Raw genomic sequence first — 15,464 nt, 5'->3', positions numbered from 1 at the left:
AGAGTCGAGCTTGCCCGTGAGTCGTCGAGATTGTCACGGACCTTGGCTTGTTCCTGGTGAACAACCGGGCTTTGGAAAGTGGCTCTCATGTTATTCGTCACCATTGTGTACACATTAAGATAAATATAATTCAGTTATCTCTAGTTATATACTATAGTATTATAGTGACTAAGTTTGACGTGAGAAGTACGGAACTGAAAACACGAAAAGCTGCTACAAAGAAACCAAAGTATCGAGAGGAAAAAAATAGCCTCAGAATTTTTTAGAAACGTTAATCTAAATATTACAACTACTTCTATCTTGGGTTTACATTTTGCTAGCTAATCGATACATTTTATCTTGGTCATAGTTTTGTCATGACATTTTTTTCCGGCAAACATTCTTTTGACGTAGAAACCACTTAATTATTGACATCGTTAGGGGCATTTCCAATATTAGAATACGATCTGAGTTGTACTCATTCAAAGTTTCTCGAATCTTAAAACCAGAAAGAAAGAGAGAGAGAGAGAGAAATCTGTTTGTTACATCACCATTATAAGAAAATAAATTAGAGATGAAGCGTAAAAATTGGTGACGTTACCTTTTAGAAGAAGTTATGTTTCTCCTACATAAATATCACAAAGTTACCAGATGATTGATTCATCAAGAGCAAAACTGAGAATAAACCAAAAAAATAGTTTTGTTTTGATTTTTTTTTTTTTTTTTTTTTGGTAGGAAAGGGTTAATTATACGTAACACAGAAACCAAAATTATTCTCTTTTTTCTTAGGAAAAAAGAGAAAAATGGAGGGAAGGTTATTGACGGTGTTAGTTTGCCTCGTCTCAACGGTGGCGATTGTGAACGCCGGCGATCCTTACTTCTTCTATACATGGAACGTGACATACGGAACTGCCTCACCTCTAGGTGTTCCTCAAAAGGTGATTCTCATCAACAGTCAATTCCCTGGTCCTAACCTTAACTCAACCTCTAACAACAACGTTGTCATCAATGTCTTCAACAACCTGGACGAGCCTTTCCTCTTGACCTGGTACTAATCCACATTGTTTATTCATCTTCTGATAATCTGTTAAAAGGTTTGTTGTTACGGGGATATATATATAGGTCGGACTGTGGAGGCAAAGACTTTAACATTCTTTTAAAATTCCTACAGTTTGTTTGACGCATTTTAACATTCTTGTGATTTGAGTATTAATTAATTAATGATGGACTGTGGATGCAGGAGCGGGATTCAGCACAGGAAGAACAGCTGGCAAGATGGTGTGGCTGGTACTTCATGCCCCATCCCAGCAGGACAGAACTTTACTTACCATTTCCAACCTAAGGACCAGATCGGTTCCTACTTCTATTACCCAACCACTTCTCTCCACCGCTTTGCTGGTGGTTTTGGTGGTCTTCGCGTCAACAGCCGTCTCCTTATTCCCGTTCCTTATGCTGCTCCCGAGGATGAATACACTGTCCTTCTCGGTGACTGGTACACAACTGGCCACACTGCTCTCAAGAACCTCCTTGACAGTGGACGCACCCTCGGATTGCCCAATGGTGTTTTGATCAATGGAAAGTCTGGAAAGGTGGGAGGAAATAACGAGCCTTTGTTCACCATGAAGCCTGGGAAGACTTACAAGTACAGGCTCTGCAATGTTGGGTTCAAGTCTACCCTTAACTTCAGGATCCAGAACCACAAGATGAAGCTCGTAGAGATGGAAGGATCTCATGTTCTTCAGAACGATTATGACTCTCTCGATGTCCACGTCGGCCAGTGCTTTTCAGTTCTTGTGACTGCTAACCAGGCAGCTAAGGATTACTACATGGTTGCATCAACTAGGTTCCTCAAGAAGGAGTTGGGCACCGTGGGTGTGATCCGATATGAGGGTAGCAACGTTCAGGCTTCAACTAAGCTCCCCAAGGCTCCCGTTGGATGGGCTTGGTCTTTGAACCAGTTTAGGTCTTTCAGGTGGAACCTCACCGCTAGTGCTGCCAGGCCTAACCCACAGGGCTCATACCATTACGGAAAGATCAACATCACCCGTAGCATCAAGCTTGTCAACACTAAGAGCATGGTTGACGGTAAACTCAGGTTTGGTTTCAACGGTGTATCACACGTTGATACCGAGACTCCTTTGAAGCTTGCTGAGTACTTCCAGATGGCAGAGAAGGTGTTCAAGTACAACGTGATCAAGGACGAGCCTGCAGCCAAAATCACAACATTGACCGTAGAGCCTAATGTTCTCAACATCACTTTCCGTACCTTTGTAGAGATCATCTTCGAGAACCACGAGAAAAGCATGCAGTCATTCCATTTGGATGGTTACTCCTTCTTCGCTGTCGCGTAAGCTCTTTGCTCCCTTTTCTCTCTTCACTGTATTTTTCTTTCTTTCTTTTATAATTCTATCTTATAATAACTTTGTGTTGTTCCATGGACATTGCCAGCTCTGAGCCAGGGAAGTGGACACCTGAAAGCAGGAAGAACTACAACTTGCTCGATGCGGTTAGCAGACACACCGTGCAAGTCTACCCCAAGTCTTGGTCAGCTATCCTATTGACATTCGACAACGCCGGCATGTGGAACATCAGGGCTGAGAACTGGGAGAGGAGATACCTAGGCGAGCAGTTGTATGTCAGCGTTCAATCACCCGAGAAGTCGCTTAGGGACGAGTACAACATCCCCCTCAACACTAACCTCTGTGGCATCGTCAAAGGCTTGCCATTGCCTACAGTCTACACCTAAATCAACTCTACAAAGTGGGGTGCATTATTAATTTAACTAATTAACCCTTTCCTAATTTAAGTCTTGTAATTTGTAAACTAAACTACCAGATCCACTTCTTTCTTATACTATCATTAAAACACAATCAAAGACCAAGTTTTGCTTCCTTTGTTCACACAAACAGTGGAAAAAAGAAATGAACAACATTCTAAAACCAGGCTAAAGTTGATTAGAGCACCAACCACAACTTAATTTGATTTATTGGTTAAGGAATTAATTAGCAGAAACAAACATGGCTTAGAGCTGTCAACAGATATGGCCAAGTAGCTGCATATAATTGAGATATAAAGTGAAGAAGATATTTGGAGTTTGAAGTGAAACAAACCAGAGCAAAAGCAAATGAGCAGAGAGCAGAAATTGACTTATATAGTGAAAATGCTTGGGAGGATGTGAAGAACCTGTCAGAACCGGCGACCTATATTTCATGTATTCAGAAAGCTTAAACCATGAAAACATATGTAAATAGAAGACATGCCAACCAAATATCCAAGAGTTAAGTAGAAAGAATCGCTTTTGATTCAAGATATTTTTAGTTACATCAGATCATAGTAGTCCAGTGTCAAACTGTCCCTTACATTTTTCCCCAATAACAAAGAAATCTGAATTCCGGGTAAGTGTTGATGGTCTCCAAAAGACATCAAAACGACAACCAAAAAGGGAAGAAACAGAGAGTTTATTCTAATGGATCAACCAAAAAAAAACAAATAGCGACTATCAGATTTAAGTCTCTGGTGCTACATTGATTTCAATGATCGATTACTAAACGATTTGAAAATGATACATCTTTCAACCTTGTCAATTTAGAACCCCTTAACGTTCAATTCACACACAACAATCCAACCCCAAAACGCGATGTGTAAAGAGGACAGGAAAAAGCCGATACCTCAATAAACGATCTCTTTTCTTATCAGAGCAAAACAAAAATCTGAAAACAAGAATAAAAGAGTAATCCACACGGAATATTTAACCACAAATTAAGGAATTACGGAAATTAGGGTTTATAAAGAAGAAGAAGATGGTAGTGCATTACCAAAGTCCATACTACACAGTCAACTTCGCTCTCTCCTTATCTCCTCTAATTACACAAGATTACATTGGAGTCTTTGATTATAATTATGCCCCAAATTTTTGTATCTTCTCTATTTTTTTTTGTCTTTTTAATTAAAACTTATAAGAAAAAGAGACAAATTTTCTCTAAAAAGACTTTTGTAAACCTTAAAAAAAAAAAAAGACATGTCAGGTTTTAAACAGAACTATAAAAGATTGGCTTCTACTCAAAAACTGAGTCATTAGACACTAAACAGAACTTAAGAGTTTATTCAAAAAAGAATCATACTTAAATTTCTATTAAAAAATTTGGGGATCTCAATGACGAATAGGATCTGTTTCTTGTCATTACTTCATTAACCCGTTGAAGAAGTCATTGTCATATCCCACATCGATAAACCCTAATCCCAGAAGGATACGGAAGCATAAAGCCTGAAGTTTCTGCATGAACCTTGGAGCGAATCCTGCAACACCAAACCAAAAACAGAATCTTAGAAAAGCGTTTGCGTTTGTCAAAACATTCTTCGCCAGAACACAAACGTGGGTCCAAAAACTGCTTACCTCTTTCTCCCAGGGTTTCTTGTGCTCTAAGCAATGGTGGAGCCACGCCATCCGCGAACGCCAAACCCCTCTGAGAGTTCGGTTTGAGTGATCGATCCAAACCCAATTGCGGTAAGAGCTGTTTCAGATCCCGTTCACGTTCTAACAGCGAGACCGAGGCTGGTGAATCTCGCTCCAAATCCGCTCTGTTGTTGTTGACTCCAAACCATTCATTGTCTATGTATTGGCTAAAACCATCGTTTTCTAAAGTTGGAGGACAGAGAGACTCGTAATCATCTTCATCACTAGGATTTGGGAATCTGGACAAAATCTGATCCTCTTCTTCGGAAGAACAGAGACACTGCAGCTCAAACAGATTTTTAAGCATCGGTGTAGGTTTAACCACTGTCGTCTCACCTCCGTTAGACTCTCCTATATCTTCCAGTTTTTCGAAGAACTCATTTCCAGTGATCTTCTCCGTTGTAAAACTCTGTGTTGATGACTTCTCCAACAACATGTCTAGTTGTTCAGGGCAAGGAGTCCTGGGAAGTTGAGTCTTGTCAAGCCAACTGTTAATCCTAGAAAACTCTCTTCCACCCATCTTCTGCCTCACATCTTTCTCCAGGTTACCCATCCTGGAACGGGGTTTTGTCCCAGATCCAGTCCCCATCTGCAGTACTTTTGGCTTGTGCTCAGACACAACCAACTTAATGTCACACTCAGATATATCCTGACTATACACTGTTGCATCATCTGCTGTATTTTGACGCATTACCCAAGTCGATTTCGAAACGCTCCTGTCTGATGAGTCACAAGCAGACCCAAATCCGTTCTTATTCAAAGGAAGACACACAGATTCAGCTCGGACAGATACCATCGAGTTCCGTCTCGACTTAAAGCCTGAACCATTAGGGATTACGCTAAAATCTGCTCCTGATAATCTTCTGTTGCTGTTAGCTGTTGGTCTCATGAAGCTAGGAAAAACATCTGAAGCACGTCTTGATTTGTTCTTTCGTTTCTTTGGAGTCACTAGGATCTCTTCTCTAATCACATCCTCTTCTTCTTCTTCAGTAACATGAGGCTTACCTGAGAATTTCTCTAATGTCTGGTTTAGATTTCTCATCTCTCTTAATGCTATCTCACGCTCTTGTTCGATCTTTTCCATCTTCTTATGCAGGGTCATCATCAGAGCCTCTTTTTTCACTTGTTCTTCCTACACGTCAAAAGAATCTATAACCCATCAGAAAGTGGAACACTTTAAAAGTAAGTTGGTGACTTTATGCTAGTTATTAATTTAGTTACCGTTGATTCATCCTGCCCTAAATGAGTGTTCTTTGCCCTTGTTGCGAAGTTTAAAGAACATATTGTTTCACACAGATCATCTTCTTTAGGGCTGATATGAACCATCATCAACGTCTTTGAGTCTTGCCCTGAAAATTCAATAACTTAATTTTAATAAACGAGTTTCAGTGAAAACCAAGATAGTTTTGACAGATCTTACTTACCGAGAGAGTCTTTCAGAACCTGTGTGAGCGTGCTGTTCCTGAAACACAGAAAGAAACTCAAAATTTTCAGAATTTGAGACCTCAAAGGTTGAAAAAGGAAAATGATATGTTTACCTGTAAGGAATGTGAGAATTCTTGTGTTGAAGAGAGTTGATGACATCTCCAAGAGCAGACAACGAGAGATTAATGGCTTTGCCTTCATCAAAACGACGACCAATGGCTTTGGTTTTCAACACACGCTCACTTCCTCCAAGGTCCACTAGCCAAATCTTGTTTGTTTCACGCCGTCTCTCAGGAGCTCCATGGCAAGTGATGGATACACGGATCATACTGTTTCATTGGTTTTCCCATCCATATATGAGAGATCAAAGAACATTTTGTAATACAAAAGATGAGATCAAAATTTTGACTTCTTACCAGTGAGATCTGCTGGAAACAGAGTTAGAATTTGTGGAGGCAGTAGCTCTGTTTCGGCAACCTAATTTGTATAACTTGAAGACTTCATTAAAGTCATTCACTTTAATATTCACCAAGTTCTCAATCTCTATCTCTCCCTTTTCATCAGTATGAATCGAAAGGCTGAGAAACAAACATAGAACGAAAAAAACTCATTAAAATATATATACTCTGATCCTTTCAGTGGAGACCTATCTCTGCATATGTTATGAGTATTATTATTACCTTGGAGGTATTGGAGAAATGGGTTTAGTTGCTTGAGAAAGAAGCAAGTCTTTAAGATTCCCCATGTAAATCTCAAGCATGCTAAAGGTGATCTCAAACCTATGATTGCTTTCCTCGACTTGTTTGAACAATCCCTTGATTGCTCGAGGAACAATACCTGGAGAGTTCGGAAGACCCTCCTGCAAAAATGATTCATCCATATTTGATATATCGACTTAAAAGAAACAACAATGCATGAAAACAAAGAGATGTTCTGATTGATCTTTCTAACCATTGTGTAAGTCTTTCCAGTACCGGTTTGCCCGTATGCGAAAATGCAAGCGTTGTAGCCATCGATAACCGATTTGATTACTGGTTCGATCTCCAAGAAAACATCATCTGCAAATTTTGAATACTAATCAAGAACACTTCCATGTATGCATGATCTATATAGGAAACTGAAATATCAAATATGAATTCATAACGCAAGATACTCATAGGAGATCAAAAGCCAAGGCTACCTTGGGATGAATCAGGTTGGAGAACTCTGTCGAAGTTGTAGGTCTTTCTCTTGGTTTCTGTTAACTTGATGATAACATTTCTTGTATCCGAAGTAACTGGTGTTTTCCGTTTGTCGGAGGCTCCTAAGGGCTTGACTCGACAAAACACACGAATGTTCCCTGACAAAATTTTCCAATCAATAAGAATATTACACTATCAAATTGGAATATACAGCTGAAAAATCATAGTGTTTTAATGCATTAAACTAACCTTTAAGGTCCAAGAACTCATTAAGAATCTGTCTTCTCCGTTTGTTCTGATCATTCACATGAACTGTCAGTGCAGAGAGTTGATCTGCAACCAATAATAACAGAAGAAACAGAGCAAAAGACCCTTAAAGTTACAGAGCATATAAATAAATAAGAAATGAAAATATTAACAAAAATCATCTGAATAAACATAGATTCTCATGTTTAATTATATATTATAGTAAATTCTAGCCTGACATATGTAAATCTCTGTTGAGTGTTGACTATATTATTATAAAAGGGATAAAATGTTGTGTGTATTGCAACAAAATTAATACCGAGCAGCCGTTGGATGACTGACACGTAACTCAATACAGTACGAGAGCAGCTGATCCAACGGCTGATATGATTTGCATGTAGTAGGTAATCTCCACCAAAGGTTTTTAATTTCACACAAGAAGACAATAATTTTTTTATACAGAACGAAATAAGAAAAAAATTTATGAACAAAGTTCCAAAGAAACACAAAAATCTCAGAAAAATAAGGAGAGGAATCCGAAGGAAGTGTTGTTGTACCTCTAATGCTCTGTAATTGGGCAGAAGAAACAGAGTCATCGTCTTCTTTTTTCTTTGGCGTCGAAGAAGGAACATTGTTGACGATGTTGCATACAGATTTAACCCAAGCTGAAGTCAGATGAGATTTCAAACCGAGCAAAGAATGGATTGTCTCGGGCAGATTCCGAACCGGTTTCGATCTTGTTCCCTCCATGGTTAACTCTTGAATCTTTGGTGTTAGAAAAACAGAGCAAAACAGAGGAATCGGATTGTGATTTCACTGAACCTTTGCCGAGAAAAGTGAAAGGAGAAAGAGAGAGAGGGAAGTAGTGAAATTGGAGTCAGAGCTCATCAATGGTGGAGAAGTTAGAGATTAGTTTTTTTTTTTTTGTAAAGATGACGAGAAAAAAAAAATATGAAGAGAATGTTCTTCAAGATCAAAGTCTCTCTGCAGGTGTGCCCATTTATATGTAAGATGTAGAGAGAGCCTTTAAATACAAAAATATGATTTGCCTTGAAGAAGAGATAATTGTAGCTGCTTTTTAACACTTGACACTGGTCAATATCACCAAATGGAAATATAATTTCATATAACTATTATTAGCATAATAATAATTACTATTCCCCATTTTTTTACTAAAACAATATTGAGAATAAAATGATACTTGTAAAGTGTTCATATGATTATTATTTTTTAAATATATATATAACCAAATCAGGTTTAACGGCTGTGGATGAGTTCATCCAATCTACCAATATTTAGTTATTTACAGTTTTGTATTTTATTTATTTCTTAAATAATTTACTTAGAACTAAATTTAGAGTTTTTGCTTTAATCCATATATTAACTTTTAGTCTTCATATCAATAAATTTATCAAATAGAAAATGATAAAAAGTAGTGATTTGTTTGACCAAAAAAAAACAAGTATTGATTTTATATTATTTACTATTTTATATTTTACTATATAAAAGATATCTATTAATGACGAATACCGACTAATAGTCTGTATTATAATCTATAAAAGTTATTATTCAAAAGGAAATGTATGTTACTAATTACGATACCGAATATTAGTCTGTATTATAGTTTACAAAATTTATTATAAAGAAAGAAATGTATGTTCTTAATAAAAATACCTATTATTAGACATTATTATAATTTACACAAATTGTTATAAGAACAAAATATATGCTGTCAAAAATATGATTTTTTATTCAATTCAATGAAAGAGAAAAAGAAAAGTAAAAGACACAAACATATTTATGTTCTAATTGTCTAATTATCAATAGTGTGATTTTTTTTTTTTTTTTTAGTTAAAAAAAAGGGATTGGACTTATAGCGGTTGAACCTATGTAAACTGAAATGTAAGCATTTAAAAAGACATGAATTGGATTTCTGCTATAACTAGAAGGGTTAATTTTTGAAAAAGTTGATTTCGGTTTTGAGAGATATATGATAATATGAGTCTAAGCATGAAAATTAACAAAAATAAAAATAGTTTTAACAATGTATATAATTGACATTAACATGTAGCATGATGATTTGTATTAGTTTTGTTGTTTCGTCACTTTCTGCATTTAAACGCACATACTGAATTAATGTTGTTAGAAGAAAAATCAACCAAAAATACCCTAACAAAGGTAATGGAGTTATATTGGTCCGAAGCCAACGTCTATCAGACTCGAAAATGAGAGGAAAAAAACGAAATTGGTCCGAAGAAAATCTGTTTCTAGATTTTTAGATTAAATTTTCCTTTAGTTTTGTTGGCACATACAAAAGAATCAATCAAATGGTAACACTCGTGACAAAACTCCCATGTGACAACAACATGAAGCATAACACTTCATGATGATAACAATACATTGTCTTATACTTTTTAAAGCATAATTATAAATTACGAGTTAGCATGTTCTCTGTTTTTGGAATTTCGCTTCCAAATTTACATTGCAATTTTCTTGATAGTTATTTTAACATGCAAGAGTATATTTGGAAAATTTAAAGATCAATCTTTTTTTTTTAATCATTTCCATCCAAAATGTAAATAACACTAACGGTTAATTAAAAAAAAATGTTTTTGACTTATTAGTTAGAGAAAATTTTGTAAATGTACTGTTAGATTCAAATATAAATAACGTTGTGCTACGTACTATATAATGCCTTCACAATCAAAATGATTTTTTCTTTTCGCAATCAAAACGATATCACAACATGTTTTCAAAGAAATAAATACTTTCCAGCTTAAATTGTATAAATGCAATGAAGAGTTCACCTGTCATGATGGATCCATCAACGGATAACGCAATCTCACTTGCTATCGTCTATGGTTAGAGTAAAAGTCTCTTCAATGTCTCTTTCTTACAATCTATCAAAATTTCATTACCAAAAAAAGAGAGAGAGAGATTAAAAACAAAAAAAAGAGAGAAATGCAAAAGAATATAGATTAAAAATGCAAAATAAAGAAAAGTAATGCTATAACAATATTATCATGTTTTGGAGAAATACGCCTACATAGACCAATAGATGAACAGAAGATTTGTTATTTTTTCCCAATATAGGTTGACCCAAACATCTATGTGACTTAGTACTGTCAAATAATTTTTATTTCCAATGAATATTTGAACATTGAATAGTGTTACTTTCCATATATATATATATATATATATATATATATATATTCGAAAAACACATTTTGTAACATTTTTATACAAGTTATTTATTCTCTCGATTGATTATCTTAACATTTCTACATCTCCGATAAACTATATAGTTTTAGAATCTGGGTGTATATATTTGATCTTCAGTAGGGAAACAAGTATATGTTTTTTTGGTTTGTATAACCGACCAAGTACCATAGTGAAATTTGTAGAAGAAAATTTTGAATTCAAATTCAGCTGGGCTTGCCAACTAATTTCTGACTGGCTAAATTAAGTTTAAGTTATTAAATGTTTTTTTTTTCTTGAGTGATTTTTCCATACATAGAGAAAACTAATCAGTGAACGAGACGTGAATATCTTGCCCACAGTCTCTCTCACGGGACCGTCTCTCTCACACATGACATGAGAATTCATCACCAGAATCTCTCATCACGGAAGCTTAAGCATTTCGTTTGGCAATGTGTGACTGGGTGCTTGGCAACATGTCAACGCCTGCATTATCGCCATATTGGTAGAGATAAAGATTGTCCTAGATGTGGAGTGGAGGAGGAAACTATAAACCATATGTTATTTGAATGCCCCCCAGCACGTCAAGTATGGGCTTTATCGACAATCCCTTCCCATCCTATGGTGTTCCCTTCATCTTCCCTATATAGCAACCTCGATTTTCTATATGGGCGTGGCAGAGACTCTGGTGCAACTGATCAAAACTTGAGAATGTTCCCGTGGATGATGTGGTACATTTGGAAGGCAAGAAATAAGAAAGTGTTTGAAAATATCTCTGAATCTCCGCAAGATACACTGGAGAAAGCTATCCAAGAAGAAGAAGTTTGGAGAAGAGCAAATAACAGAGACTTAGCACCAGCGGTAGTAGAAGCATGCATACCTTCGATCCCAATTCCTCAAGAATTCCTTGTATGCTTTATAGATGGATCTTGGCATACAGAGGTGGATAGGAGTGGGCATGGCTGGATTGCGTCTATCGGTGATAGAATCCTGCACATGGGGCTAAAAGGATCGCGCATAAACTTATCCCCATTACATGCAGAGTTAGATACCCTTATTTGGGCTATGGAGTGCTTATTAGCGTTGGACTTGGATAAAGCCCTTTTTGCTACGGATTGTTCAGACCTACTAAGGATGACGTCTAATATCGAGGATTGGCCGACCTTTTCATCAGAATTGAAGGATTTTATTCATTTCAGAGATAAATTTGCTAATTTCAGTATTAGATACATTTCCCGAGAGGATAATATCCGTGCCGATAAACTTGCGAAATGTGCAAGAGCACAAGGTTTCTGTTTTTCCCATGTAAGCTCGTCGGTACCTAATTGGCTCTCTTTCGAAGAAAGTCATCTCCGATAACTTAATATATGGAGTTTGATCGTCAAAAAAAAAAAAAAAAAAAAAAAATCTCTCATCGGTCAAGACATCCTTATACAGTACTCCCAAATTTGCGAGCAATGTATGCCTTCCATAATGATAAACCTCCGTCGACGTCGCATCTTTCTACTTCGATGCATGTGTTCAACACTGCATGCACATTGCACCAACATATGACGCTGATAGTACTTGTTAAAGTTGGGAACATCCACAACAATCTTATAAGTTTAAACTCAAAATCTCGATTAATCAGGAACACTTAAATCGAAAAGCAAAAAAGAAGATAAGAAGAAAAAAGTCATGAGTTATCGTTTGTTTTATCAAGCTAAATCATAATTTGAGTGTCTTTGGATAGTATAACATTTTAGACTTTTGATGCAAGTAGATCATAAACATACAATGCATGCCAAGACTTCTACAAGTTTGGTCCCTCCATTTGAAGGATCTACGCCTCATTTTGGTTCTTCTACAACTATTTTACAAGATCAAGTATCTCAACCACAAAAAAAAAAAAAACTCTCTCTCCTGCCATGCGACTCTTCATTCGTTAGCTTTTACAACAACAAGAACACATCTATTACAACTATTAACTGAATATAAGATTTGCTACAACCAAACATTGAACAGACCCGGCTCAACTGTCCTTTGAATAAAATCAGTCTCTACATGTTTCGGTCCAATAACGAATTACTTTGTTAACATGATGAATTCAAGATTAATATGTGAGCACATTTGATTAATTCTAACAAGCATGGGAAACAAGATAGGTAAGAAGCTAATTTGAGGCATATATATGTGCATACATCCAAAAAGTGTTGTTATTTTGTTTCACTGCCTGGGATTGTTGGTGAGGAAGAGCGATGGATGATGGGTCGCAACTCGCAAGACATAATGGGTCTTCGTTATTAAGACTCTGCAACAATAAATACATTTCTTGTGGGGCTCATCATATTTTGCATATTGGTGTTTTTGATGTATATGACTGATTCAATGACCAAGAAAAAACAGTAATGGTAAAAGTAAAAAAAACATGATGGGAGAAGGTATAAAAAAACCAGTAGACAGAAAAATCTGGTAAAAACTCTTGGTCTTCTTCAACGTTCTCAATTATTAGAAGTACTATAAACCTTTTCGATAAATACAAAACACAAATAAGTGAATAGAGACAGTAATACAAAAAGGGGATTTTTATCACATGCACACACATATATTCAAGCAATGTAACAATCTACATTTGGAAACCTTCACAAAATGCAAAATTCAGCACAAAGAAGGCAAAGATAAGAGAGGCGTGATTGCTCAAGTCCTGAGTTTTAAGAATCTTGAGGTGTCTCGAATCTAGTTGGCGTGTCGATGCCCGCCATACAACAAAGTCCACTTATCAAGATGAGAAGAAAAACGATTCCCTGAAAAAATGAAAGAGTCCTTATATAAGGAATCACAAGCTTCAAGCTAGATAAACTAAGCGTTAAAGACTGATGATGACTTTACCACTAAGATACCCTCCAATAGTGATGATTTAAATTTGCAGAGCTCATCGCAGGTTGTAGTAGCATTAACTGTGGCGTTTCCTGTTGCGGTTTCAGCCAAAAACCTTTGGAGAGTTTGGTATGAAGTGTACCAATAAGGATCAGAAACATAAAGAGCTGCGTATTTAGTTCCAGACTGCTCCACTGAGCTAACAAGCTCAGAGATGATTTCATCTGCAGAAGTGGTTCAAAGGACTTAGTTAACTTAGAACTTTAGTATTTAAATGCTACACTTCTTTTGTAACCATGATCTGTCCACTTACGATCTGAATGTGACTGGTCAGATTGACTTGATGATTCAGATCCCTCAGAGCAGAGCACAACCAAGTCGGTTTCTCCTTCTTTTCTCATTTCTTTTCTGGCAACCAGATGATCCTGTCAATTTAAGAAGTTAAACCAGGAGGTTCAAAAGAAAGAAACGTTAAAGCAAAATGTAAAACATATCATTGATCAACACATGGGATTTGGGAAAACATAAACATAAGAACAATCCAATTACTTTGAAAGACTGCACGTTCGATAGCTTCTGAATGGTTCCATCTTCAACAAAACACGAGTCTGAGAACACGATATTGCTGACTCCTACATTGTGAGTACAAGCTTCTTTAAGCCCTGAAAGCAACAAGTTTTCCATCCTTTCTTCCTCTGGTGCAGCAATATACGGGAATGCCAATGAGAAATTGGAAGCTGTATACAGATTCTGATAAATAACAAAGAATTGAATGTTAAATATCGTTCAGAGTAAAGAACGTCAATATGTAACACACACATGATTCCACGATATTAGTAAAACTAACATACCTTCAAAGTGTTAACAAGGGCAGGATCCGAGTTCCGATGTAAAGAAACATCCGAAGACAGTAACTGTAAACAGAAGAGAGTAATAAGCAAAGAAGCAGTAAAAAATCACAGCAGACAATGTTTAGGACATGTAAATATTAGAAAGAACGATGCTTTGAGCACAAAGTTTCTTCAACATATCACAAAATAGAAGATCAACAAAATCAAATCCTAAATACTAATCTAAACCAAAGAAAAAGTTATTATATCTGTTAAAGCTCATACAGAGTAGCCAGTTCATAGATACAGAAACTCTTACCTCTCTGCCAATGAACACAAGAGCCACATCAACAGGTTGCTGAAGCTTTTCCTCTGAGCACTAAACCAAAGGAGAAAGAGATATGAGAGAAAACCATAGCGTTGACAAATTGAGAATCGAAAGCAATTTGCTTAGACATAAACATACCAGAAAACTAGACCAGCCTCCTCGAGTGAAAACAGAATCTACTAGATCTTTTGCAGACATGACCTGATAATTTACATCCATTTCACCATTGTCCGACCTGAAAATTCACCAATGTGGACATCCTCCGTATCAGCTGATTAATATTATAAACTCGAAATCTTACAAGAAAAACCAGAATACAAATCGGAGAACACATTCAAAAGCAAAGTTGATAAATTTACACATGTAACAATCGAAAATGATAAAGAAAAGGATCAACAAAGAGAGAGGCCTAACTGGATAATACAAATCAGAGAAACACACTGGAAAAGCAATAAAGTAAGCATCGAAAACGATACAGAAAAGGATCAAACAGAGAGAGGGAGAGAGGCCTAACTGGAGATGCGGAGACCAGAGGAAAGCAGGGAAGGTAGAAGGAGGAGAAGCCAATCCAAAATCGACGAGAGCTACTACTAATAACGTCACTAGAATCATTCCCATCCTCATCATCATCTTCTCCGTCGAAGAGTTGCGGGATCAAACAACAACACAAAGCCGCCGAACAAAAAAAAAGAAATTTAAACAACTGGTCAACCGCAGCAAACCTAGAATTCGAGATTTCAATCGGAAACGCAAACCAACTCTCTCTCTCTCTCTCGAAGAGACTAACAACAAAACTGATTCATCATCTCCGATCCTCTTCTCAATCAAATCTGGTCACAAAGACGGCAAAATTGGAGCAGAGGTAAACACGGCGCCGTTTAATGATTAAAATTACCCGAAAATTAAATCTGGTTTAAGCGAGGAGAACCGGTCTGCATTTAACGGTCGGTTTGAACTTTGAATTTCAA

General features: G+C 36.6%; 4 protein-coding genes across 5 annotated transcripts in view; 2 read left to right on the top strand and 2 right to left on the bottom strand.

Annotated features, from left to right (window-relative positions):
• The window catches only part of LOC104778406 (protein neprosin), a 648,080-nt gene that overhangs the window by 493,555 nt on the left and 139,061 nt on the right, over positions 1-15,464 (top strand). The window lies entirely within an intron of this gene.
• On the top strand, positions 568-2,870 carry LOC104778428 (protein SKU5 SIMILAR 14-like). Its single transcript, XM_010502872.2, has 3 exons — positions 568-1,027; positions 1,220-2,326; positions 2,428-2,870. The coding sequence occupies exons 1-3, from the start codon at positions 783-785 to the stop codon at positions 2,723-2,725; spliced, it is 1,650 nt and encodes a 549-aa protein (XP_010501174.1). The 5' UTR covers positions 568-782; the 3' UTR covers positions 2,726-2,870.
• LOC104778427 (kinesin-like protein KIN-14T) lies at positions 3,953-8,498 on the bottom strand. Its single transcript, XM_010502870.3, has 11 exons — positions 7,842-8,498; positions 7,288-7,371; positions 7,038-7,196; positions 6,809-6,915; positions 6,538-6,716; positions 6,274-6,435; positions 5,971-6,186; positions 5,857-5,894; positions 5,654-5,781; positions 4,373-5,564; positions 3,953-4,275 (listed from the first exon to the last, which is right to left on the bottom strand). Exons 1-11 carry the CDS (start codon positions 8,032-8,034, stop codon positions 4,160-4,162), a joined length of 2,574 nt encoding a protein of 857 aa, XP_010501172.1. The 5' UTR covers positions 8,035-8,498; the 3' UTR covers positions 3,953-4,159.
• On the bottom strand, positions 12,932-15,406 carry LOC104778426 (uncharacterized). Of its 2 annotated transcripts, XM_087508999.1 has the most exons (8): positions 15,011-15,406; positions 14,635-14,731; positions 14,488-14,547; positions 14,190-14,252; positions 13,888-14,088; positions 13,652-13,763; positions 13,351-13,562; positions 12,932-13,265 (listed from the first exon to the last, which is right to left on the bottom strand). In XM_087508999.1, exons 1-8 carry the CDS (start codon positions 15,124-15,126, stop codon positions 13,173-13,175), a joined length of 954 nt encoding a protein of 317 aa, XP_087365125.1. In that variant the 5' UTR covers positions 15,127-15,406; the 3' UTR covers positions 12,932-13,172. The 2 variants fall into 2 exon arrangements, with proteins under 2 accessions (XP_087365125.1, XP_010501171.2); XM_010502869.3 differs by lacking the exon at positions 13,652-13,763 and having other exon boundaries at positions 13,351-13,441; positions 13,925-14,088.

The sequence above is a fragment of the Camelina sativa genome, chromosome 3, assembly GCF_030686135.1.
Source record: "Camelina sativa cultivar CO46 ecotype springtype chromosome 3, ASM3068613v1".
Lineage (NCBI taxonomy): Eukaryota > Viridiplantae > Streptophyta > Magnoliopsida > Brassicales > Brassicaceae > Camelina > Camelina sativa.
This window is presented reverse-complemented; position numbering and strand designations above follow the sequence as displayed.

Bases quoted from the DNA above. Each gene is read 5' to 3' on its own strand.
- LOC104778427 (XM_010502870.3), bottom strand. From the start codon at position 8,034: ATGGAGGGAACAAGATCGAAACCGGTTCGGAATCTGCCCGAGACAATC. The intron at 6,187-6,273 runs GTAAGAAGTCAA...CCAATGAAACAG, and splicing joins GTTTCCAGCAGATCTCACTG to TATGATCCGTGTATCCATCA. The intron at 5,895-5,970 runs GTAAACATATCA...TCTGTGTTTCAG, and splicing joins AATTCTCACATTCCTTACAG to GAACAGCACGCTCACACAGG.
- LOC104778428 (XM_010502872.2), top strand. From the start codon at position 783: ATGGAGGGAAGGTTATTGACGGTGTTAGTTTGCCTCGTCTCAACGGTG. The intron at 1,028-1,219 runs GTACTAATCCAC...CTGTGGATGCAG, and splicing joins GAGCCTTTCCTCTTGACCTG to GAGCGGGATTCAGCACAGGA. The intron at 2,327-2,427 runs GTAAGCTCTTTG...GGACATTGCCAG, and splicing joins TACTCCTTCTTCGCTGTCGC to CTCTGAGCCAGGGAAGTGGA.
- LOC104778426 (XM_087508999.1), bottom strand. From the start codon at position 15,126: ATGATGATGAGGATGGGAATGATTCTAGTGACGTTATTAGTAGTAGCT. The intron at 14,732-15,010 runs GTTAGGCCTCTC...GTGAATTTTCAG, and splicing joins CTCTGGTCTCCGCATCTCCA to GTCGGACAATGGTGAAATGG. The intron at 14,089-14,189 runs GTATGTTAGTTT...GTTATTTATCAG, and splicing joins CCCTTGTTAACACTTTGAAG to AATCTGTATACAGCTTCCAA.